The sequence below is a fragment of the Ogataea philodendri genome (assembly GCF_020536065.1).
Source record: "Ogataea philodendri strain CBS6075 chromosome Unknown scaffold4, whole genome shotgun sequence".
In the NCBI taxonomy this organism is placed as follows: Eukaryota; Fungi; Ascomycota; class Pichiomycetes; order Pichiales; family Pichiaceae; genus Ogataea; species Ogataea philodendri.
Genome location: NW_025763821.1, coordinates 15,643 through 39,989, shown reverse-complemented (window position 1 = coordinate 39,989; position 24,347 = coordinate 15,643). Strand labels below are relative to the sequence as shown.

The window sequence follows — 24,347 nt, the reverse complement described above, 5'->3', positions numbered from 1 at the left end:
AATGCCTTATCACCCACTCTGGGTGACAATTTCTAACTCAAGACATGTCTGACGTTAAGATTGCAATTGATAGAGGTGGAACATTCACCGACTTCTTGGCCATCATTCCGGGCCAAGAGGACTACGTTTTCAAATTGTTGTCGGTTGATCCCGCCAACTATGCAGATGCCAATATCGAGGGAATCCGTAAGATCCTGGAGTACGTTCAAAAGAAGTCCATTCCCAGGGGGGAGCCTTTGGATACCTCCATTGTGAGTAGTATTCGTTTGGGAACCACCGTCGCTACCAATGCTTTGTTAGAGCGTAAGGGTGCCAAATGTGCCTTTTTAACTACCAAAGGCTTCAAGGATCTCCTAAGAATTGGAGATCAGAGTCGTCCTGACCTGTTTGCGCTGAAAATCGTCAAGCCTGGTGTTTTGTACGAAGAAGTGATTGAGATCGACGAAAGGGTGACCATGTGTGCTTTCACAGAGGACGCTCAAGGAGCAAACTGTAGAGAGCTTCTGGATGGAGAAAGATACGTGGAGAGCACCACCAAGGAGGTGTTTGAGATTCTCAAGCCAATTGATCTTGAGGCAGCAAAAGTGCAGCTTCAAAGACTCAGAGCCAATGGCTTCAGATCGGTGGCTATTTGCCTGATCCATGGATACAACTTCCAAGAGCATGAAAAACAGCTTAAGAAGCTCGCTGTCGATATGGGGTTCGAGTTCATAACCACCTCCCATGAGATCATTCCTATGATCAAGGCTGTTCCGAGAGCCCAATCGTCGGTTCTGGACGCATACCTGACCCCTGTGGTTAAAGAGTATATCTATGGTTTGCTCAAAGGATTCAAGCCTGGATTTGAAAAGCACACCCGTATCGAGTTCATGCAATCCGACGGAGGAATGTGCACTGCTGAGAATTTCACTGGACTGAAAGCTCTTTTATCTGGACCAGCTGGAGGTGTTGTTGGCGAGGCTGAGACATGTTACGATGCCAAGTACAAAACTCCCATTATTGGCTTCGACATGGGTGGTACCTCAACAGATGTTTCTCGTTTTGCCGGCCAATACGAGCATGTTTTTGAAACTAATACTGCTGGAATCAACATCACTGTTCCTCAACTCGATATCAACACTGTGGCAGCCGGTGGTGGTTCTATTCTGTCTTACAAAAATGGTATTTTCGTTGTTGGTCCGGAATCTGCTGGTTCCCATCCTGGACCAGCTTGCTATCGTAAAGGTGGCCCATTGACTGTTACCGATGCAAACCTTGTGACCGGTAGAATTGTTCCCGAGCAGTTCCCTAAGATCTTTGGACCTAATGCCAACGAGTCTCTTGACGTTGAGATTTCCAAAAAGAAGTTCCAGGAGATCACCGATTTGATCAACTCGGAAAATGACAAGGCTCCGAAAACAATGGAGGAGGTTGCACTGGGATTCCTGACAGTTGCCAATTTCAACATGTCCAAGCTGATCAGAACTCTAACGGAGTCCAAGGGCTACGACATCACCAGACATAATCTTGCTTCGTTTGGTGGAGCTGGTGGTCAGCACGCTGCTCCGATGGCAGAGATTTTGAAGATCAACAGAGTCGTCATTCACAAATACTCCTCGATTCTTTCCGCCTACGGTATAGCTCTTGCAGACACTGTGGTGGAAAGACAAATTCCTTCCAGCGAGGTGTACAGTGAAAAGGCCCTTCCTGAGTTGCTTGCAAAATGCGAAGACTTGCAAAAGGAAGTCAAGAAGAAGCTGCTGGAGCAAGGTCTTACAGAGTCGGACATTTCATTTGAGGTGTTCTTCAATATGGGCTACCATGGATCTGAGACCAAGCTGATGATTACCCAGGTCGCCGAAAAGGACTTCTTTTCTTCCTTCAGAGAGTCCCATCTGCGTCAATTCACGTTCGTGGACGACGAGAGAGACGTTATTGTTCATGACTTGCGTGTTAGAGGAACAGGAACACTGTCTAAGGTGGTTGAGAGATCGCCCTACGAGGATTTGGAGACCATTCCACAGCAGCCAGTTGCTAAAGGTGTTGAGGTCAGCGAGCAAGTTGTGGCATTTGATGAAGGAAGCATGCCATCTAAGGTGTACTTCATGTCTGACCTGAAGATTGGAGATGTTGTTCCTGGTCCAGCTCTTATTTTGGACGAGACGCAAACCATCTTGGTCACTCCGGGAGCTAAAGCTGTGAATCTTCCAAGACACATCATTATCGATGTGGACAATGAAAAGACCCAAGAGGAAATTTCATTGGACTATGTTGATCCGATTCTGTTGTCTGTGTTCTCTAATAGGTTCATGTTCATCGCCGAAGATATGGGAAGAACTCTGCAAAAGATTTCGGTTTCCGCCAATATCAAGGAAAGAATGGACTTCTCGTGTGCGTTGTTCGATGAAGACGGTAACTTGACCGCCAACGCTCCTCACGTTCCAGTCCACTTGGGATCCATGAGCTTCAGTATCAAGTACGCCATCAAGTACTGGGGAGATCAAATCAAGGAAGGTGATGTTCTTGCTACCAATCACCCAATTGCCGGAGGAACTCACTTGCCAGATATTACCTTGATTTCGCCAGTGTTCATTGATGGAAGAATCAGACTGTTTACTGCATCAAGAGCACATCATGCTGAAATTGGTGGTCTTGCTCCAGGTTCTGGATCGTCGAATGCAAAGTCGTTAGCTGAGGAGGGAGCCCAATTTGAAGCATGGAAGATTGTCTCTAAGGGCCAATTCGATTACGAGGGGTTGCACAAGTATTTCATGGAAGTTCCTGCTGAAGCTCCAGGCTGCTCTCCAACCAGAAAGCTGGAGGACAATGTCTCTGACTTGAAAGCACAGATCGCCGCTAACCAAAGAGGAGTCAACCTGTTGCAGGACCTGTTCAAAGAATACGGAACTGAGACTGTTCTTTTCTACATGAAGAATGTTAAGAAGACGGCTGAGCTAGCTGTGAGAGCTGCATTGAAAAGACTTGCTAGAGAGAACAGAGGGAAGCTACCATTGAGAGCCGAAGAAGTTTTGGACACTGGATCCAAGATTGTGGTCAGTATTGATATCAACGAGGAAGATGGTTCTGCGGTCTACGATTTCACTGGTACAACAGAGCAGGTCTACAGTCCTCAAAACTCTCCAATTGCTGTTACCCACGCCTGTGTCATTTACGGACTCAGATGCATCATCAACTCGGACGTTCCTCTCAACGAGGGTTGCCTAGTTCCAATCAAGATCATTGTTCCAGAAGGCTGTTTGTTGAATCCATCCAGAGAGGCTGCTGTCAGTGCCGGTAACGGAAGTGGCTCCCAGATTTTGACAGAGACCATCTTCAAGGCTTACCAGGTCACTGGAAGTGGACCGGGATCCATGAACTCATTATCCTTTGGTATGGGAGGTCTCGAAAACGGAAAGCTCATCAAGGGCTTCGGTATGGTTGAGACAATTGGTGCTGGTAGTGGAGCTGTTGAGGGCAGTGACGGATTCTCAGGAACCCAGTGCCATATGACCAACACCAAAATCACCGATCCTGAAGTTTTGGAAAAGAGATATCCATGTATCCTTTGGGACTGGAGTATCAGAACTGGAACTGGTGGTGACGGAAAATGGAAAGGTGGCGATGGTCTACAAAGAATTATTCAATTCACTTCCAAGGTGGAGGCAGGTATTGGATCGTTCAGACGGTCCACTTCACCCTACGGTATGGCTGGTGGAAGTTGTGGAGCCCGCGGTGTCAACAAGATTGGAAAGTTGCTTTCTGATGGCACCATTCAATGGTTTGGACTTGGTCCGTTTGCCGATGTTACCCTGCAAAAAGGAATGTACATTGCAGTGTTGACTCCAGGAGGAGGCGGTTACGGTGATCCTAAGGAAAGAAAGACCATCAAGATGAAGACTGGCCATGAGCTTCCTAACGTTCCTTTGGCTGGTGGTACCCTTTTCAACCTTGTGGACGCAGCCAATACTTCTCAATAAATAATTACAAATATATCAGATGTTTTTCAAAGAGTCGGATCTAATTATTGTTATCGCATGACGGTTATCAAATTCCGAGATAAGAAATTTACTGATGATTTTCTTTTATTTAAGTCGACCTCGGGAGAATCAATCATTTGTGGATTTAGTTCAATGTCTGAAAAGGAAGCAAATGAACATTCTGTCGAGTATCTAAGTAGTACTGGTGCTCAGGACTGGTCTGACGTTGATCAGGCCATGCAACTTGCTAATGAGTCGAAGAAAGTGGTGATTGACGAAAAAAGAGATAGAGCCGTGCTTAGAAAGCTGGACTTTTATTTGATGCCTCTTGTCTCTTTTCTTTACGCATTGTTTTATATTGATAAAGCATGCAATGGTTATGCTGCAGTCATGGGTATCCAGACTGACATGAATATGAAGGGAAACCAGTACTCCTGGACGTCCTCCGCATTTTATTTGGGCTATCTTTGTTTCCAGCCATTTGCTGGTTACACATTGCAAAGATTTCCATTATCGAGAACATTCAGCTTGTACATGCTCTCTTGGGCTGTGATTATCTGTTTGCAGGCTTCAAACAGTAGTTACGCCGCGTTCACCTTTCTGAGAACCCTCTTGGGCTGCTCCGAAGCTTCAGCCTCGGTGTTCACTACTCTACTTACATCTCAATACTACCGCAAAAAAGAGGCGTTTTTGAGAGTCTCATTTTGGTTGAGTACCTCGGGATTTGGAATTGTATTTGGATCGCTGATGAGTTACGGAATTGCAATCAGGGCAGATCAATTTACGATTGAATCCTGGAAAGTGCTATTCATTGTGGTTGGACTCATTTCTTTGGTTATTGGGATAATCGTGTTTTTCCACATTCCTAATACTCCTGCGGAGGCATGGTTTCTTTCCAAAGAAGAGAAACTCGTTGTTGTTGAAAGAATCAGAGAGAACTACCAAGGATTTGGTAATAAAAAGTTCAAGAAACAACAGTGTATCGAGGCTCTATTGGACCCAAAGACGTGGCTCTTCTTCCTTTATGCTATCGCTTTCAATATTCCTAACGGAGGAATTGCTTCATTTGGATCTATCTTGCTGCATAGCGATCTTGGTTACTCGTCGACCACAGCACTTCTGTACGGTGTTCCTCAGGGAATTGTCGAGTTTGTTGGACTACCGATCATTGCTTACACAATCCAGAAACTCAACTGGTCTCGGCTGTTGACCACAAGTATAGTTATCATCTGCTGCATCTCTTTTTCCTGTATGCTGGCGTTCGGAAAGGAAAATCATGTTAAGCTTGCTGGATACTTGCTTTTGAGTTTCATGCAAATTGGTCCAATTGGATGCTTCTCTTATTTTGCAAGCAATGTTCCAGGCCACACTAAGAAAATTACGGTCACCGGTATCTACTTGATTGGGTACTGTGTTGGAAATCTAGTGGGTCCCCAGACATACCGTGCTTCAGATGCTCCTCACTATGTCCCTGCAAAGATAGCCATCGTGGTTTGTTTGGCGGTGTCGGCAGCATGTCTTTTGGCTATTTTCACAATCTGCATGATTGAAAACAAAAAGAGAGACAAAAACCCTAATGCCAATCCCGAACTCGCCCCGGAGAACATTGAGTTTTCTGATCTGACTGATAAAGAGAACATATTTTTCAGATACACTTTATAATTTTATCTCTATTATTTCCTAATTAAGCTTCATGCCGTTCGAGTCTTCTTTCAAAGTATCCATTACAAGCTTGACTAGTTTTTGTGATCTCTAATTATTCGCTTGAATAAAACTATATTTTGCTAGTCTGCTAAATACCTTCAGCAACCACAGACTTGAATGCCTCTTCAATTAGTCTCAAGCCTTCACTCATCTCCTCTTGCGTGATGGAGATTGGAGGAGCCATTCTGAAAGTGGTTCCAAAAGACTTCACTGCAATCAAATTAGCGGAAAGACCCAGACTCATCATTTTAGCAGCGAGCTTGGAAGCAAGCTCTGGATATGGCTCCTTGGTCTTTTTATCCTTCACTAGTTCCATACCACACATCAAACCCTTTCCTCTAACGTTTCCAATCCACGGATAAGTCTCAGCCAGTGCTTCAAGACCTTCTCTAAATTGAACACCTCTCTGGATAGAGTTTTCAACCAAGTTATCCCTAATCACAATGTCCAGCACCTTGGATCCGACTGCTGCAGGAATTGGGTCGTTGACGTGGGTCGTGTAAAACAGGAATCCCTTCTCTTGGGTCACCTCTGCAATCTTGTTTGATGTCATGACAGCAGAAAGTGGCAGCCCATTTCCAAGAGTTTTACTAAGAGTCAGAATGTCCGGAACCACACCCGAGGCAATCGAAGCAAACATAGAACCGGCACGGCCAATTCCGGTCTGGGCCTCGTCAACAATTAAGAGCATTCCACGAAGCTCACATTGGTGCTTCATTTCCTTCAGATATCCATCTGGAAGGACAAGCATACCACCAGACGACAAGACCGGCTCTAAGATAACGGCAGCTAGAGAGCCAACAGAAGAAGCGTCAACCAAAGACCACCCGTAAAGGAGCTCGGTCTTCCAGTCATACGATCCATCAGGATGACGGAAGATTGATCTATACTCGTTAGGAGCCGGAAGAACAAGTTGTCCTGGAACAGTTGGGCCGTGACCGGATCTACCAGACTGGTAGGTACAAGAATTTGCATTTCCTGTCATTCCATGCCAGGACAAGGAGAGTCCAACTATCTCAAACTTTCCGGTGTAGGTCTTGGCAAGCTTAATAGCACACTCGTTAGATTCCGCTCCCGTGCTGAGAAAGACAGATCTATCCAACCCTTCAGGTGTCAATGCAGACAGTTTGGAAGCAAGATCAACAACTGGCGGACACAACATACCAGAAAAGATGTGATCCAGATTGTAAGCATAATTGGAAATTACTTCCCCAATTTCCTCGTTGCAATGTCCAATCAGACAGGACATCTGACCCGAGGTGAAGTCAAGAATCTTTTTACCTTCATTAGTGTAGACGTATAATCCTTTGGAGCCAACAATTATCTCACGAACAAATGTTCCACCAAAGTTCAATAGGGTAGAATCAGCTTTCTGCCAAAAGTCTGAGGAGGTTAGTTCACACGAAACAGTCATTGTGATAAAATTAGAGAGCTTGTTGAAGTTATTTTATATCATTTCGGTTATCAAAATCCGAGTTGTGCCTGCAGCTATTTCTTTTTTTTGGTCGGCTATCAAAGTTTATCATTAAACGTATAATCCGGGAACAAGGACTCCCAATTGTCAAAAACTTCAGAAGTCATAAACAGGGGTGGTCCGCCAAAACTATTGTCCAGTGGAACTGTGCCCCAATCGGGCTCTTTGTAGTTGTCTAAATATGGAGGTGTGCTTTTCAGATAAGCTGCGTACTCGGAGTCGTAGTCAAACTCGTAGTTAGTCGACAGCTTGGACCGAATCATTGCATATGACTTCTCACTCAATTTCCACGTCTCACCACTTTTTTCTAGTACCACCATGAAGTCGAAAAAGTGCTGTCGTGTGATTGGATTCTGATGGAGGTATTCTGCAACACTTCTTTTGGATGAAAGAAGAATCACAGATATTGATAGAATGCAAGAGTAGATGATCAAAATTGAGCACTTGCGAAATCCGTGGATACTTGTAAACTGAGTAATGGCAATGTGTAGTTCGGATATCACATCCTGACATATTTTAATCGATTCTGGCGATTCTCTGGTCAGGCTGATGAATGGGCGATTCAAACATAGAAGGACGATATAGTAGAAGTATTTCAAGACCATCTTTGTTGGGTCACATCCCTCAGTTTCCAACTTAGCTGGTGTCCAGTGTAGGTTTTCGGGCAATCGAGCTTTCCACTCTATTAGTTCTTCATTATACTTTTGAAGAAGCTTAAGCTTATCAGATATCTCGAACGAGTGATCATCCAAAGGTCCAGCGCCAGTAAATATTTCCAAGAGCATGTATTCGGTGATATTAATCAGGTCAACAATGGCTTTGAGCGGATTAACAATATCAACCTCTTCAGGGGTTTCATCCGAGCGCGGATCCTTGTAAGTGAACTCATCAATCCATTCAATGTTGGGCATAGTCTCGCATTCCTCAATGGTAGTCTGGCTCATCTTCAAGACACTAGGTCTTCCTAAAATCAAACTTATAAAGTGATCTGCTAAATAAGATCCCCATAACACCCTGCTACGGATACCCAAATTAGTCTCATTCACTTGATGCTTTGATCCAACATTCCAGCTCTTGGGACTCAGTTGAAATCCAAGATTGTATCCCATCCTAAGACCAGATCCGGACAACATCCATCCTCCATTATTTCTGCCGCTGTAAATATCGTAGAGACCAAGAAGTAAGAAACTTTGTAGAGACGTCAACGTTGGGTGGTTTAATTTCTTCAAAAGACTTTCTCTGGCCTCATCGTAAAACATTAATGACTTTTCTTTTATCTTATCATTTGATGATAGCAGAGCACCAATAGAGCATATGGATAAAACTAGCTCTTTGGAACAATATGAAAAGTCCTTCTTCGGGTGGAAGAAATCTAGCAGAAACGCTTCTCGGTATAGGAAACAGTGAAGATCAGGATAAAGCCATTGGAAGAATAATTTGATGCATTCCAATATTTCAGTATCCGAGTTCAGCATCTTCAATTGATCAACTTCATTGATCTCCGAGTTAGGAATGTTCACACTGTCGAAAATACTTGTAGGCCCATAAACAGATAGAGATTGGTTTTTATATTCCGGAAAAGAATCTGTCCATGGATATTGTACATTTTCGTGATGACTTTTCTCCACAGGTTTTGATGGCTGCTTTTCAGGTCTGGAGATCCCAGATATTGTGTCTGAAAGTAGAGCAATCTGCGATTTGAGTTGATCAAATAAGTGCGTGTTGTCCTTCAGCCGTTCTTCTAAATCTCTGATGTATTTGCTATCATGTCGCTCTTTCCTAAAATCCTTTGACGAGCGCTGACATTCTAAATTATGCTTAAGGCACGAGCTACATGGATGTTTCAAGCTCAAATCGCATTTGATCTTTCTGTTCCGACATTCGAGGCACGCCACCGAAGCCCGCTGTCGCTGTCGTCCTTGAATACTCATGAAAAATTAATTTGGAAATATTTTAGATAGCTACGTTATCGGTAAATAAAAACCGACACCTCGAAAAAAGTTGATTAAACATGATTTTATCCTTTTTCTACTGTTTGGTGGTTGTGGGTGCCTTTCAGGCTACCTTCAGACAAAGCTCGTTGATTGAGCTTCACAAAGATATCACTGAGATCGATTCAGAGGTTGGTAACGAGTACGATGTCGTTCATTTTCTTGCTGGCTATCTCTCGGACCATGGACTTACTGTTGAGCTTCAAACGGTAGCAGAGAGTAGAGAAAATATCTATGCTTATATTGGGTCGAGTAGAGATACAAAGGTGCTTTTGACATCTCATATTGACACTAATCCTGCTGGAAAGATACCTTACCATGTGATTGGAAACGAGATTCACGTTCGAGGTGCTTGCGATGCCAAGGGCAGCGTGGCATCCCAAATCTTTGCTTTCTTAGAGCTTCAAAGAGATGGAATCATTACCGAGGGAGACCTGGGGCTTTTATTTGTCGTGGGCGAAGAGTATGATGGAAGTGGATCTTTGGCCGCAGTGACCAGCCTCAATGCAACCTGGTCTAATGCTGTTGTCGTTGGTGAGCCAACTGAGAACAAGTTGAGTGTTGGACATAAAGGTAATTTCAGATTTGACGTTAATGCGATTGGTGTAGCCAGTCATTCAGGTTATCCCGAGCAAGGGTTTAGTGCAGTGGAATTTTTGATGAGAAGGATTGAGCTCTTACTTGACACAGCTTTTCCTCATTCCAATCTCCTCGGTCCCACTACTGTCAACATTGGAACTTTCCACGGAGGAATATCAGCGAACTTGCTTGCCCCATCTGCTAAAGCTGAAATTTACATTCGGGTGGCCGACGATATTAACCTTGTTAACGATACAGTCAATGAGATTTTTACTACGTCTCACTCCAACTACTCAATTGTCCAGATGCTCGAACCACAGTATTTGGATTACGATATTCCTGGGTTTGAAACTGTGGCATGCTCATATGCCACAGATATTCCTTACTTCAAACGTCCAGGGGTCAAGAGATATCTATATGGGCCTGGATCAATTTTGGTTGCTCACAGCCCAAAAGAATATTTGACTGTTGAAGATTTGTATGAAAGTGTCGAAGGATACAAAGCTATTGTTCAGTATAATATCTGAACGGAAATTGATTGCCGGGTTTTTTCTCGGGTAAATAATTTTCAACCATGTATTTTGACATAATCTTCAAATTTTATGTCGCTTTTTCCTCTAAATCTCTCGTTTGCAAATTGAAGTTCCAACACGCAACCTTGACTGAAACATCTTCTTCAACGTATCAGCTCATAAACCATAAAAGTTCTTAGTTGCATGTCTACCAAATCTCCGCTCTTGGTGGACTCTTCCGCAGCATCGCCCGGCTTAGTCGCGACAGATCTGATTGACGACTTAGAAACCACAAGTGTCGAGGAATCACTGAACTCGGTAAGACATTATGGGTCCATAGCCATTCAGAAGTCGGAACCAAGCGTATCGCCAACTCGGCTCAAAATCATACTAGGGTGTTTATTTGTTAACGTGTTCCTATCTGCTCTTGACTCTACCATCGTCGCTACACTTCTAAGTATCATTGCTAGCGATCTCAACGCACTACCATACTTGTCATGGATAGCTACAAGTTACCTGCTAGCATGTTCCGCATTCCAACCACTGTTTGGTAAAATATCGGACATCTTTGGTCGCAAAAGTATCACTGTCTTTTGTGCGTTGTTGTTTGCCTTTGGCTGTCTCTTCTGCGGAATCACAAACTCTTTCTGGGTTTTTGCTATCGGCAGATTCATCACTGGGATTGGTGGTGGAGGGTTTAATACCCTCTCAACAATAACTTTATCCGACCTCATAGAAACAAGACAGAGAGGTTTGTACCAAGGCTACATGAATATAGCCTTTGGAATGGGAACAGCGAGTGGAGGTGTTATCGCTGGTATCTTTCAAAACTTTTTCGGATGGAGATCTGCGTTTCTGATTCAGTTTCCGATCTGTATTTTATCTGGAGCACTGGTGCTCTTATTCTTGGAGCTTCCAGATGGATCACCAGGAAGAGGAGTCCAAGGATCTTCTATATGGAAAAAGTTAAAACACATGGACTTCATTGGATCGATATTGCTGGTCGCATCTTTGCTTTTTCTCATGTACGCCGCATCTTCTGGTGGAAGAGATTTCCCTTACTCCAGCAAACAATTCATTATACCAGTGGTGTTGGGAACAACTCAGATAATCATATTTTACTTTTATGAACTAAAAGTGGCTTCCCAGCCAGTTATTCCCGTTCAACTGCTACACAATAGAACCGTTTTGAGCTCCTCATTAAACTGCTGGTTCATTTCCATGAATGTATTCTCAATTTTGTACTTTGTGCCGCTCTACTGGTTAGTGGTCAAAGATTTGTCATCTATTGATAGTGGAAACAGACTTCTTCCCTCAGCTGTTGCAATTTCTCTTGGGTCCGTTTATGCTGGCTACCGTATCAAAAAGACTGGGAAATACAAAAACGCCTTACTATTTTACGGAGCACTGACTACTCTCGGAAGCATTCTTGTTTACTTGCTGACTCCCTCAAGTAGTGCACTCTTTGAATACTTGGTTCTTGTCCCCAGCAGATTTGGAACCGGCGCCGTTATCACTGTTGATCTGATTGCAATGATCTCCTCTGTTCTCCCCGAAGAACAGGCACTAGTGACATCTATCCAATATGGATTTCGGTCTACAGGATCAACGCTTGGAGTTGCCATCGCATCAGCAATTTTTCAAGGCTTTCTTCTCAAAGATATGAAATTCAATATCTCACATCTCGAACACATCCCGGATAAATACAAGAGCGATCCAGATAAGCTTCAAATTATTATTGAGAAGGCATTACAAAGTACCTCCTACATTCGGTCTGGGTGCCCAGAGTTTGCCCGTGAAGCAATAATTTCTGCATATAGCTCGTCCACTCATATGGTTTTTGTTTTTGTTGTTGTGACTGGATTAATTGCTACCTTGTGTTCCTACTTCATTGAGGAAAATAGTTTGGAGAGATAAAAAAAGTTTTTAGAATAATATTATACAGCAAAAATATATCCCCAATGCAAGAGATTCTCTCCGGACGGGCTACAAAACTCTCGTCGAGTGCTTGTTTGTTTTGCAAAAAGCGGAAGCGCAAGTGCGATGGAGCTCAACCTTGTACAACATGTATCAAATATAACAATACGGACAACTGTGTCTACAAGTCCGAGAACGACCGCCGCAAGAAGAAATACGACTCTGCTCACATAGACTATTTGGAGGTGAAAGCGGACCTTCTCGAGCTTCATGCAGCCAATCTGATCAAGAACTCTAGTAATCTCAAGGGATTTGATATTAACTCAATTCTGCCCAAGAGGCCTCAATTAACTCAGAACAACGATTCCACTCAACTTCAAAATATGACCGAAGAATATACCGACATAGGAGCTTTGGAAGAAATCGTTTCTACTGCCTGGAAAGTTCGCCAGCATGGTGATAAGACCGAGTTCTATGGTCCTTTATCAGGTCGACAAGGAGTCGTCGAAGATGGTGAAGAGGAACCAGTTAATCCGGAAACAGGCTTTTTGGACATTAACTTTACCTCACCACAGTTCAAAGAACGTCTTCTCAGCACTTTTGAAGAGACTTTTGCTTGCTATTTCTATGTTTCAGAGCTGACTTTGGACTCTGTGCGCTCTTGGCAATTTCCATCCCCTGAACCCGATAAGCAGCTCTTGATTTGTGCAATCTTCGCCTACGCATCCGCCTACGTGCGACCTTCCATCACCTCAGCATTCCTGCAGGAAGCAGAAAGCTCCGCTCTAATTGCTTGTAAAGAGTCTTTGAACGAGAATGTTTTACAAGGATTATTGATTCTTTCTTGTTACGAGCTTGGAATGGTCCACGATCACAGTTCATGGTTGTTCGATGCAATGTGCGCATCACAGGCACAGTTCATGGGACTACACCTAGCGTCAAAGCCAATTGACATGAGTACTCCAATGAGCTTGGCTACGACATCGCCTTTAAAGAGTGCACTTTTTTGGTCTATAATCATGCAAGACAGATTCATTACCACTGTTTTGGGCCGGGGCTGCAGAATCCAATATTTCCGTATCATGACTCCATTTTACAGTCCTCGAACTTCGCCGCAAAAACATGACAAATACATCAGTGAGCTCACGTTTTCGTTCCATTCACGATTATGGTACATTCACGATCGATCGACACAGCAGATTTACTCTTTCAGAGCGGATTATCTACACAACTCTCACCGCCAGATGCTTTTGGAGCAAGGATTTTCGAATTTGAGAGCATTATATGAATCATTTCCCGACACAATCATGTTAAAACCTGATACCACAGATAAGCGGATCCTTCTTCTACATTTGTCATATTACGTTGCTCTATTATTATTGCACCGGTCATATCTGATTCAGAATCCAAAGAAGATTATTCAATTGATGATTAAGTTATGTACCTCGGCATCTAAAGTGGCTGAAAGATTCTCAGAACTTTATGGATTCAACAGAGCGCCTTATTTCGTTGGATACCTTCTCTTCCAGTGTGCAATGTTTGATTTATTCATTCTCGCAAACAAGGATCGCAGTCTTCATGAGGGAGCGAACTCTCGGTTTGTCAAGTTCATGACTGCACTAAGCGAATATGCAGATGTTTGGACCCGTGGAATCAAAGACATCAAAGTGTTGGATAATCTTTCTCAGCAGTGGAACGTGAACGTCCCTATATTACAAAAACTCAGACAAGGCAGTCAGCCAGTTTCAGATATATCATCCACTGAGAACGATCTTTACGGAAATTATCTGGATGTTGATCTGGACAAAGACTTTGCCAACACGATGCCGGTGCCTGATGTCTACAACATCCCAATGTTTCTGGACAGTTTTGATTTTGATTTTGCTTCGTCTTAAAAATATACCACGTACTGCTTATCAATATTACGCTCTTTGCACCAGGATTCCACGGAATTGTTCATTCCAGGTGGTCCACAAACCAGCAACATGTACTCTCCTGTAGACCAGTTGGAGACATAGCTATCGAGCAGATCATAGCTAAGTCTTCCTGTGAGGCCTCTCCAATCTTGAGGAATATTTCTCATATCAGATAAAGCATAATCAACCTTAAACTGCTCAGGATGTTTTTGAGCGAGTTCGTCCAGCTCTTGTTTCAATAAAATGTCGTCGAGCGTCCTGTTTCCGAAAAATAGTCTGACACTCGTTCTGTCTTCTGGATCAGAAAAGATCGCCTGGATCACCTGATATGTAGGTGTGATACCTGATCCACCCGATATCATGACAAAATGCTTCATTTGATACGGTTTTTCATTGAAAGTACAAGACCCACATTTAAGGTATTCAAACTCACCAACAGGACCTTTAACTTCAATGGTGCTTCCAATTGCTAGTTTTTCGATAAGATTCGTCATAATACCTCCATTTGAATATTCTGGACAGGGGAAATAAACTTTGATCAAAATTTCCAGTCTGCCCTTCAAACTCTTTAAAGACTTTGGAGTGTATGCACGCATGACAAACTTGTCAGATGCATCTTTCAGCCGCAAGAACAAATGCTTACCGGTAGGAAGGCCGATAAGCTGATCCTCATGCTCAAGATCGAATTTAAATATACGAGAATCAGATGATATGATCTCTTTCTCTGCAAGTGTGATTTTATGCCATTTCTTTGGGTCGAGTAAACTGTCTCGCTTGACATTCTCAATTGAAGATGATTCAGAGGATGATTGAACTCCACCCTGTTCCAGTATACCCAAATGCATTGGCGGTAGCAGCTTCTTGGCGTAGGATGAGTGGATCGCTATGAAATCTTCGGTAGCATCTTCTCCGCTCACCATCACAATGGATTGAACTCCTCCTGGATGATCATCCAGGTAAGATGTTCCGTCAAACACGTGTCCCTTGACCACAAACCATGGTTCTTTATCGTTATTTTGATGAGACTCAAATTCTGCTTTGGAAATTATCACGTTCATTTTGTCTGGGTTGCACATCATTTCAATATCCTCGTCAACGATTGGTTTCCTCTCTTTGGTTTGCGCAAAATCAGCAACCTCGCCCCAATTTTCATCCAGGATGTCACCACCTTCGGCTTTGACTCTGTCCATCCATCCTCCCGGCTTGTTAGCAACCACTGGATGTTCAAATCTTAAAGAATCACCCTCTTTAATGATGGCAACTCTGTACCACCAATTATTCAACATGGAGGTAACATTCCAATACATTGTCCTTGGTTGGACCACCATTCGCTCATCCATACCACGCACAACAATGTCTTTTGCGTCAGAAAGCTCGGATATCGGCACCTTTAGCTTCCAGAAGCACCAGCATAAACAGCTCATTCGATCACAGACGTTCACAAGTCCACCAAAAAGCCGGAAGTAACCAGCCTCCCGGTATTGATCTTCAGGATAATCTATGTCAGCCAGCTTCCATGTCCTTCCCTTATCCAAACTTATTTCAACTCTTCCAATTCTGATGCCTCCTCCATTATAACCAAAGCCAGCTATCTCGAACTCTTCATCTGAGATCTTCACGACCTGCTGGTTTTCAGGCTTGCAAATCACGGTCTGCAGATTGAGATCGTAAATTGCATACCGCTCATCCTTCCACCACCTGTCATCACTCTTGGCCATTTCAGGAGTAACCATTGTTGGCAGCACTCTGTTATCAAAATAATGGTACCAATTCTCGGATGGACGGTCGCTGACAATAAGCTTTCTTAACCATTTCACAGACCGTCCCCCAATAACACCAGGAATAACAACGCGCAATGGTTTTCCATGATCTGGTTGCAGCCATTCTCCATTTTGCTTATATGAAACCATAATAGATCTTTCAGGATCCATTGCCCAATGGAGCCGGACACAAGTTCCGTAGGCTCCATTTGCAGGAGAATCGCAACCTTCCATCCAAATGTATCTAGCTTTCTTGTGAGGCTTTGCTTTGGCTATCACATCGCCTAACATGCAACCTGTCCATAGCGAAGTAGACGTTCCTGCAGCACCCCAGTTGAAACCAGTACCCTTCTTGACCATATTTTGCTCCTTTCTTCTGTTACCAGCACAAACAAGCGTGATAGGAACCGTATAAATATCAAAGCTCTCAATGATTTCCGACAGTTTGAGCTTATAAGGTTTATCGACCATACCTTCGATTGAAATTTCCCAATCCATGATACTCTGGTCAGGAACTTGTGGCACTGGACCATGATTTCTCACAAAATGCAAATTAACTGGAGTCAAGAACCCTGAATCATAAAGCTTTGACAGGGGAGGCTCGCAATTAAATGGATGCGATCCTGTCAGTCTTAACAGCTCTGGATCTCTTGGAACATGGTGGTCTTTTGTTTTCTGATCGATACTCAAAACCTCTTTTAGTGGTTCATCCTGTCTAATGGGAAACGGTAGCTCGGTAATGTCTTTTATCTTTTTGAGCTCAAACACATAGTTGACTTCAGTGAGTATGGGAACCATTTGCAAAAGGACCTACAATGGTGCTAGCATTAGAAATAAATTACATTTTACTCGTGTATACTTTTATTCTCCGTCCTGATAAGACGGAGAATAAATTTTGGAAGCGGAAATAATGTGTTGTGAAAAACATCAAAGAGCGGTGAATTGGTCGTTTTCGCAGGTTTCCAGAATTGGAACGCTTATTCCATGGCGGTCTGAAAACTCGCGGAGCATATTAATATGGCGAAATGACCTCTTCCAGCGGTTTCCATGTATAAGCATCGCTTGAACACATATCTCGAAGTTACTCAAGTGATCCGGCTTGGCTTTTTCCGCATAGAGCACTAAATGTATCATAGCAGCCAGAAAACAAATGTACCCAAAGTGGTAAGAGGTTTTTTCCACATTGTTTGTTTTAAGTAGCACATTCACAAGCCGGGATATCTCTGTAGCAGAACCAACACATTTGCTGCTACTGACAGGATTTTCAATAAATAATCGTTCCAAAAGAATGGAGCAGCCTTCGAAATGGAGATGGAATATTATGATGTAAAACTCTTGCGAATAATTTGGATCCTTGAAAGGAGCTGGCAAAGAGGTTTTCAGATCTTGTAAAGCCTGTTCAGCAGTCTTCAAAAGTTTTGTTCGTTCCTGTGTGTCTCCCAGATCACCCTGAACTGAACAAATTTGATCTGTGAACCGATCCAAAATATACCAAAGGCGTGTGATATAGCAGAAACAAAGGTCTATGAGGTAGTCCTGGCTAGACGGTGGTGACTGTACTTCGTAAAAAGGCGAGATGATTCGTTTGAAATGGATGCATGAAGGAACACCTATTTTTGTGGTAATGATCCGGTCTTGTGTACAAATCGACCACAACAAAGCAGACTGATATGGTGTAGTTTTTGGAGCAAACTTCGCCGCCGAAGAGTCCTCATCGTATGATATATGATACCCCATATGTTGAGTTAGTGCACATGCCATCGAAATATGTAGATACGACATGGAATCGTTACCTAATCCCATTTCGTAGCAAGATAGTAGAAGCAGTCCCTGTACCACATATTGATCAAGATGGAATTTGGATGCATATACAGCAGTTTGTTCTGCTTGATTAATAAATAGTTTGCTGATTTTTTGCGAGTGTGGGTTTTTTGAGTATACGCATGCGAATCCGAACATTGCACACATCAACAGTTGATGAGAAGGATTGGAGTCGGTGCTGAAGTCCCACGATATCACATCCGGCAACGAGAGCTTCAAAATGTAAGCAACCTCGGGACAGTTATTTTGGAATAGGTTTGCAAGCTCTGCTTTAAAGATCGGATCAATGTAATAGATATGTGGACCTGTCACGGCTATCAAAGAGCCAAAATCTTCGTAATCTTCTTCAGGCTCTGAGAAATTATCCAAATCTAAATTATCAATTTCATTCAGAAGCGTTGCTAGTTGTGCTTCTTCGTCCAATCTTTTCATGAAGGGAGTCTCCTCCAGATTCATATCTGTATACTGAATAAGATCTGGGTCGTGTTTGCGGACGAACTTTTCCAAAGTCTCAATCTTTTCTTCCAAGTACTGAATATAGTCCGTATGATACTTTCTTCTTCGTTTGTCACTTTCAGTTAAATAAACGCATTCTCGGTGTCGTTTTATACAATTAGAGCACGAAGGCGATCTCCCATCGCAGTCCTTTCGACGCAAGGCTTTGCACGAAGAACAAACCCTTGGAGCCGGAGTACTCATTTCTGAAAGATTTTTTTACGGTATATTTTTACTAAAATTCCTATAGATAGCGAATCGGTGACATTTTTTATCAATTACCAATCCAGCATCACTTTAGAAGTCTCCAATTTCTTGGATGCCAATATTTTTTTCACTTTACCTTTCTCTGTCTCTTCGCCCTTCACCTTCCACTTTGTAGTTCCCAGAACCTCATCCAATTCCGCGGTCGGTGGCAGCTTAGCAAACACTTTCCCATCCTCTTCCTTGATTTCAAATGTAGCAATAGATAAGGATTCATCATTCTTGCAAGCCCCGGTCTTCAAGTAATAATTACGCTTGTGCATCGGACAAGAAATGTAACAGTTTTTCGAATCATCTTCAGATAACAGTCCTTGGTTCAAGACAAAAGCGCGCTTGTGTCCACACATGTTTTGAGAGCAGAAGAGCTCGCCGTTGCTTGTTCTGAACAATGCAAGCTGGGTGTCTCCTTCGAGAATTGTGGTAGAAGAGCCTGCTTCAGCAATAGGAAGATCAGAACTGTTGCACACTTCTTTCCAGTGGGTGGATGACCATGTTATCTTGTTGAACTCCTTGTCTGCTGACTTCTCTGGCCAGTGAGCTGGACGAGGCTGGCCTCTTTCGCTAACAATCTCCACTGTCTCCTGAGTCTCCGGAGTATTCATGAACTGTTTGAAAATTGGATTATCCGAGTCCTCGGCGACTGCTCGTGCCCATTCATCGTAATAGCCAGCAACAAGCGTTCTCATCTGACTTTCCAGCTCGTCACAAATTCCCAACTTGTCGTTGATAATGACATCCTTTAAATATTCAATGCCACCATCAAGCCCTTCAAGCCATCTTGCAGTACGTTGAAGCCTGTCAGCAGTTGTAATGTAGAACATCAAGTAACGGTCCAAAATTGGTATGACTTCATCCGGACGAACGTTGGATGCTAACAGCTGGGCATGAGCCGGCTTCATTCCACCATTTCCACCAACGTAGATATTGAAACCATCTTGAACGGCGCATAGTCCGAAATCCTTCGAGTGGAATTCTGCGCAATCACGAACACAACCAGAAACTCCACCTTTCATTTTGTGAGGAGACCTGATACCCTTATACCGTTCCTCAAGTCTAACAGCAAGACCGACAGAATCGCCGATACCATATCTGCACCAAGTGGACCCAACACAAGACTTCACGTTACGCAAAGTTTTTCCATATGCCTGTCCACTTTCAAAGCCGGCATCATTAAGGTCTTTCCAAATCTTGGGCAAATCACTCTTCTTGACTCCAAATAGATCAAGTCTCTGAGCTCCAGTGATCTTGGTATAAACGTCGTACTTCTGAGCGATTTGACCTATGGAAACAAGTTTCTCTGGGGTAACTTCACCCGCAGACATTCTCGGAACAACAGAAAAGGTACCATTCCGTTGAATGTTTCCAAGGTATCTATCATTGGTATCTTGAAGACCATGAACCTCTTTCTTCAACAAGTGTCTGTTGTAAAGCGTCGAGAGGATGGATCCAACTGTTGGCTTACAAATTTCGCATCCAACTGCTGACGGATCGGCACCAAGGTTCTCCATCACCTGCTTGAATGACTGAAATTTCTTCACCATAATAAGCGAGAACAGGTCGGCTCTGGAATATTGGAAATGGGTACAGAGATTATTCGACACCTTGTTTCCCATCTTCTTCATTTCTGCCTCAAAGATGACCTTCACAGTTGGTTCGCATCCTCCACACGCAGTTCCGGCCTTGGTACACTTCTTGAGATCTCCTAAGCTTGTGCAACCATTTTTAACAGCTTCCACAAGCTTTCCTTTGGTAATATTATGACACGAACACACCTGAGTATCGTCAGAGAGCATCTCGACATCGTCGTCTCCAGGTTTTCCAATGATGAGCTCTGACGGAGACATGGTGAGTTTTTTCTGAACCATAGAAGAGTACTTGGTGTAGTTAGAAGTATCGCCAACGAGAATTCCACCCAAGAGATATTTACCATCCTTAGTGAACAGCAATTTAGCATAGGTTTCATCAATAGGATCTTCAAACACTAATGCACGGACCTCCTTCTCGTAACCTCTTGGAACCCATTTAGGGCCATTTCTATCGGCAAAGAAGTCACCAAATGATGCCACATCAACACCCATCAGTTTTAGTCTGGTTCCCATATTTGGTTCGGAAAACTCTTTGAACTGATGAAACTTCCCTTGTGTCAAGTTAAAAGCTAGAATGTCAGCCATTTCATATCCAGGAGCAATTAGGCCAAAAGTCATGTTGTTCCAAGAAGCACATTCTCCGATTGCATAAATGGAGTCGTCCGATGTCTTCAGCACATTATCCACTTTGAAACCACCTCTGCTACCGACATCAAGTCCCGTTGATTTCAGATCATCTCTTGGTTGGATTCCAATAGTATAACACAACAAAGAGCATTCTTCTTCTTCACCGTTGTCATATTTGACGCCAGTCAAATTTTGATCTTGATCAAACTGAAGTTCTGAAATAGTGGTTCCCGTTCTGCAAATTATACCCAGATCTCTGACCTTACTGGTCAGTAGTGCACCACCTTTCTGATCCATTTGCTGAGATAATAGCCACTTTGATCTATGCACAATAGTGATTTCATCGAAACTTTCCATATCGTAGAGTGCTTTTGCAGCTTCCAGTCCAAGCAAACCACCTCCAACAACAATGGCACGTTTCTTTCGCGGGCCTTTACAAAAGTCAACCATGGCATAAAGATCGTCAATAGTACGGTAAACAAAACAACCCATCTCTTTGTAGGTCTTCGAGGTCGGTGGGGGCAGCATTCCGATTGGTAAGATAGCCGTTGATCCAGTACACAAGACTAAAAAATCGTAATTAGCGGTCTTGCCTTTGCTTGTGCTAATGGTCTTTCGTTCCCGATCAATATCTGTCACTTTTTCGTCAATAACGTAATTCCACTTTTGATCTCTGGTTTGGTAGAACTCCTCAGGGGACAACAGCAGATTATTGAAGTTGCGGTGCTGAAAGTATTCGGTAAGTCCAACTCTATTGTAAGCAAGGTAAGGTTCTTCACCATAAACCGAAATGGTGAATTCGTCCAACTTGGAATCGTTCAAGAGAAGCTTTTCAAGGAACGAGAGTCCAACCATACCTAAACCGACAATAATGAGTCTCTTCTTCTCGACAGGAGGTTTGCTCTCCTCCGGCAAAGGAGGCATCGAACTTGTCATTGGAAAAACGAATATTAAACTTCTGACCTTCAGGCCAGTTTTTATTTGTTAAGCTCTACCACATGATTTCCGCAGCTAGATAATCTCCGTCCTGCCAAATAATCTCCGCTTGAAAAAAACAGTCGTCTGAATATTTTCTTGAATTATATGCGAGATAAAATAAATACTGCACCCTGCAATGTTAAATAAAAGATAAGCATGTTTATAATTTAGTTTCCACCTCCACTGGTTTTTCTTCTCTGATTGGAATAAAGGCACACACTGCGTTCACAGCAACACACACTATGCCAATAATCCAAAAACCGCGGAAGTAGTTATTAACTCCGTCAGAAATGGTGTACCTAAACACCAAACTGAATAGAATACCACCAAGATTTCCCATTGCTCCTGTAACTCCACTGACTGTACCTGTGTGGTGTTTGTTGATAATCGGAACACAAGCGTAGTTTGCACCGTTACCCATCTCAAACCACATAGACATAAAACACACAGCAACAATCAATCCAGCGATGGATAGCTGGGGAACAAAGCCAATCCAGATCAGAAAGATACCTTGCATCAAACCAGTGAAGATCATCCAGAACTTCTTTGCCTTTGTAGTTTTGAACCGTCTGTAGAGAAAGTCAGAGATCATCCCGCCAGCGGGTCTGGTAACCACATTCAACAAACCGAGCATGGAACCCCAAGCTCCAGCTTTCGAGGTGGACCAGGACTTCATTTTTTGGCCGTAGAGATTTGAAATGATAGACTCAATAGCTAATTCAGTTCCAAATGAACACAAATAGCATAGCGCGACAAGCATGGTTCTTGGGGAGATCGAAATCTTGAAGACGTCCATTAAGGTAGGGTCTTCAATGATTTCATCCTTGTTGATAAGGTCATCAACGTCGACAATTTCGTGGTCATCGCCTTCGTTGTAGACAACCTCGTCAATACCGTTATTGACTGGCTCGACGTGGACAGAGGTCAACTCTCCCTCTTTAGAAAAGTTTCTGGTGACGGAAACGGATTTCACAAGCAAGTTATCCATATTGATTCCCAAAATATCGCCTCTAGAAGACCATTTTCCACGTGGACAGTCGCTTCCAAAAACCAGAATCATCAGGGCAGTTGCCATCAAGATCAAGAATGGTCCAATGACGAAAGCATAAGACCAGGAATGATGTAACGAGTATCCGTTCCTTTTGAGACCCTCGGATATAGCAGGCATAACAAAGAATGCAACACCTCCACCAGCATTTCCCCATCCAGCTGCAATCGCATTTGCGGTTCCAATGATATTGCTGTCGAAATACACCGAGCAAAACTGAGAGCAGCAGATAAATGAGGATCCAAGGAAACTAATAAAGAATCTGATGGCGTGAAGACCCGAAACATTATTCACTAAAGGAACAAATGCTGTTGGAATGGCACCAACAATTAACACAAAAACCATAGTCAGTCTTGGGCCAAATTTGTCATTAAGTGGACCAAGAACAAATCTTCCAATAAGGGTCCCCGTCAACCCACAGATATTATTGTTTGAGATTTCAATTGCAGTCAGCTTGAGATCTGTCTTCAGCATACCATGAAGCAATGGTGGAAAAGCAAACCATGAAAGGAAACAAACAAAAAACCCGAACCAAGCAAAAAAGAAGTTTCTTCCATAGATATTGAATGGATTCAAGATAGGGATCGACTCGGCCTTCAGGTTACGTGGGTTGACCACGGGCGCTTTCCAAAGCAAGGAGATTTTCATTTTACTATTTTGAGTTGCTAGTTATGGGTTTATTCGATCGAAATATCATCGGTTTATATCAGTTTGGTTGAATATCTTTTTCGAGTTCTCGAGCTATGTTATCGCGATTATGCATAAAAATTATTGTGCAAACAAATCTCCGTCAATTGTAATAATAAGCTTACTCAATTTATGACTGTGATATCTATTTTTCTCTGTTTTTGCACACATTATTCTCCGTTCTCCTAGGATCAAGCGGAAGTATGTTGTCCAAAGAAAGTGGTCTCAGATTTGCAGATTAGTATGACGGAGTGTATTTTTTCTCACGAGATCGTAACCTAATAGGATGCTTGCTGACAGTCGAAAACCAACACATATATGAAGGAAAATGGTAGCCCGTGGTTCGAATAGCCACAGTAGCACAACTTTGCCTTCTCTGGATAGAAATTTGATAATTCTTGTCAATATAGCTCCTTATCTTTTTAGGCCAAGACTTCGGTGTATATGAGGAAACATACCTGATGATCAGTTTACTGTACATGATATTGCTAAGTTGGGCTACTTTATGAGAGTTAGAAAGTGGGCTTTTGCAGTATCATTTTAAGCCCTGTATTGGCTCCAAATCAATCAGTAGATATACCGGTTTGCTGTTGCTTGTAATTGAACCAGTTGGATATATGTACTTCAATTAAAGACTTTAGCTCCAAGCTTTACATTACCCCATCTGTGGATTTAATATCGCTCGAAAATAAAATTTCCGTTTGGGGATAAAGACTTCTCGCTTATCTGTTCAAGAAATTCTTCATGCTCCCCAGATAGTAGTGGTTGCACACCTTATTATTTCAATTAATACCTGCATTAAGGCAACTGTAACCCATGAAAGTTACTCAACTAACCAATTGTTGTTGACTTTAGCGCGAGTCACGCTAACGTGATTGACGCGGCTTGAGACGTTTGAAAAATGATCTTTATTGACACGAGAGCTTATCAAGCCTTTAAAAATCTGCTTATCCAATAAATTCATTTCTTGGTGTTACTATTTCATTTATGGATAAACTACCCCAGCTTCTGGATTACTAATACACCGCTGAT

General features: G+C 42.9%; 16 protein-coding genes across 16 annotated transcripts; 7 read left to right on the top strand and 9 right to left on the bottom strand.

The window, feature by feature from the left end:
* Positions 1–44: 44 nt before the first annotated feature.
* On the top strand, positions 45–3,956 carry OGAPHI_000900 (uncharacterized protein; the record flags this gene model as incomplete). The annotated part of the gene is made up of 1 exon (XM_046209046.1): positions 45–3,956. One exon carries the CDS (start codon positions 45–47, stop codon positions 3,954–3,956), a length of 3,912 nt encoding a protein of 1,303 aa, XP_046063810.1.
* Positions 1,214–1,922, bottom strand: OGAPHI_000903 (uncharacterized protein; the record flags this gene model as incomplete). The annotated part of the gene is made up of 2 exons (XM_046209049.1): positions 1,214–1,483; positions 1,800–1,922. The coding sequence occupies 2 exons, from the start codon at positions 1,920–1,922 to the stop codon at positions 1,214–1,216; spliced, it is 393 nt and encodes a 130-aa protein (XP_046063813.1).
* Positions 1,976–2,200, bottom strand: OGAPHI_000902 (uncharacterized protein; the record flags this gene model as incomplete). Its single annotated transcript, XM_046209048.1, has 1 exon — positions 1,976–2,200. One exon carries the CDS (start codon positions 2,198–2,200, stop codon positions 1,976–1,978), a length of 225 nt encoding a protein of 74 aa, XP_046063812.1.
* OGAPHI_000901 (uncharacterized protein) lies at positions 2,238–3,884 on the bottom strand (the record flags this gene model as incomplete). Its single annotated transcript, XM_046209047.1, has 3 exons — positions 2,238–2,595; positions 2,989–3,200; positions 3,681–3,884. The coding sequence occupies 3 exons, from the start codon at positions 3,882–3,884 to the stop codon at positions 2,238–2,240; spliced, it is 774 nt and encodes a 257-aa protein (XP_046063811.1).
* Positions 3,957–4,013: 57 nt separating the features above from the next.
* On the top strand, positions 4,014–5,618 carry OGAPHI_000899 (uncharacterized protein; the record flags this gene model as incomplete). The annotated part of the gene is made up of 1 exon (XM_046209045.1): positions 4,014–5,618. The coding sequence occupies one exon, from the start codon at positions 4,014–4,016 to the stop codon at positions 5,616–5,618; it is 1,605 nt and encodes a 534-aa protein (XP_046063809.1).
* Positions 5,619–5,748: 130 nt separating this feature from the next.
* Positions 5,749–7,074, bottom strand: OGAPHI_000897 (uncharacterized protein; the record flags this gene model as incomplete). The annotated part of the gene is made up of 1 exon (XM_046209041.1): positions 5,749–7,074. The coding sequence occupies one exon, from the start codon at positions 7,072–7,074 to the stop codon at positions 5,749–5,751; it is 1,326 nt and encodes a 441-aa protein (XP_046063807.1).
* OGAPHI_000898 (uncharacterized protein) lies at positions 6,263–6,963 on the top strand (the record flags this gene model as incomplete). Its single annotated transcript, XM_046209044.1, has 2 exons — positions 6,263–6,489; positions 6,588–6,963. The coding sequence occupies 2 exons, from the start codon at positions 6,263–6,265 to the stop codon at positions 6,961–6,963; spliced, it is 603 nt and encodes a 200-aa protein (XP_046063808.1).
* A 98-nt stretch (positions 7,075–7,172) lies between the features above and the next one.
* On the bottom strand, positions 7,173–9,065 carry OGAPHI_000896 (uncharacterized protein; the record flags this gene model as incomplete). The annotated part of the gene is made up of 1 exon (XM_046209040.1): positions 7,173–9,065. The coding sequence occupies one exon, from the start codon at positions 9,063–9,065 to the stop codon at positions 7,173–7,175; it is 1,893 nt and encodes a 630-aa protein (XP_046063806.1).
* Positions 9,066–9,145: 80 nt separating this feature from the next.
* OGAPHI_000895 (uncharacterized protein) lies at positions 9,146–10,231 on the top strand (the record flags this gene model as incomplete). The annotated part of the gene is made up of 1 exon (XM_046209039.1): positions 9,146–10,231. The coding sequence occupies one exon, from the start codon at positions 9,146–9,148 to the stop codon at positions 10,229–10,231; it is 1,086 nt and encodes a 361-aa protein (XP_046063805.1).
* A 189-nt stretch (positions 10,232–10,420) lies between these two features.
* On the top strand, positions 10,421–12,133 carry OGAPHI_000894 (uncharacterized protein; the record flags this gene model as incomplete). Its single annotated transcript, XM_046209038.1, has 1 exon — positions 10,421–12,133. The coding sequence occupies one exon, from the start codon at positions 10,421–10,423 to the stop codon at positions 12,131–12,133; it is 1,713 nt and encodes a 570-aa protein (XP_046063804.1).
* A 44-nt stretch (positions 12,134–12,177) lies between these two features.
* Positions 12,178–14,028, top strand: OGAPHI_000893 (uncharacterized protein; the record flags this gene model as incomplete). Its single annotated transcript, XM_046209037.1, has 1 exon — positions 12,178–14,028. The coding sequence occupies one exon, from the start codon at positions 12,178–12,180 to the stop codon at positions 14,026–14,028; it is 1,851 nt and encodes a 616-aa protein (XP_046063803.1).
* On the bottom strand, positions 14,025–16,607 carry OGAPHI_000892 (uncharacterized protein; the record flags this gene model as incomplete). The annotated part of the gene is made up of 1 exon (XM_046209036.1): positions 14,025–16,607. The coding sequence occupies one exon, from the start codon at positions 16,605–16,607 to the stop codon at positions 14,025–14,027; it is 2,583 nt and encodes an 860-aa protein (XP_046063802.1).
* A 129-nt stretch (positions 16,608–16,736) lies between these two features.
* Positions 16,737–18,329, bottom strand: OGAPHI_000891 (uncharacterized protein; the record flags this gene model as incomplete). Its single annotated transcript, XM_046209035.1, has 1 exon — positions 16,737–18,329. The coding sequence occupies one exon, from the start codon at positions 18,327–18,329 to the stop codon at positions 16,737–16,739; it is 1,593 nt and encodes a 530-aa protein (XP_046063801.1).
* Positions 18,330–18,403: 74 nt separating this feature from the next.
* OGAPHI_000890 (uncharacterized protein) lies at positions 18,404–21,538 on the bottom strand (the record flags this gene model as incomplete). The annotated part of the gene is made up of 1 exon (XM_046209034.1): positions 18,404–21,538. One exon carries the CDS (start codon positions 21,536–21,538, stop codon positions 18,404–18,406), a length of 3,135 nt encoding a protein of 1,044 aa, XP_046063800.1.
* A 202-nt stretch (positions 21,539–21,740) lies between these two features.
* Positions 21,741–23,276, bottom strand: OGAPHI_000888 (uncharacterized protein; the record flags this gene model as incomplete). The annotated part of the gene is made up of 1 exon (XM_046209032.1): positions 21,741–23,276. The coding sequence occupies one exon, from the start codon at positions 23,274–23,276 to the stop codon at positions 21,741–21,743; it is 1,536 nt and encodes a 511-aa protein (XP_046063798.1).
* Positions 22,213–22,706, top strand: OGAPHI_000889 (uncharacterized protein; the record flags this gene model as incomplete). Its single annotated transcript, XM_046209033.1, has 2 exons — positions 22,213–22,265; positions 22,385–22,706. The coding sequence occupies 2 exons, from the start codon at positions 22,213–22,215 to the stop codon at positions 22,704–22,706; spliced, it is 375 nt and encodes a 124-aa protein (XP_046063799.1).
* Positions 23,277–24,347: the final 1,071 nt, after the last annotated feature.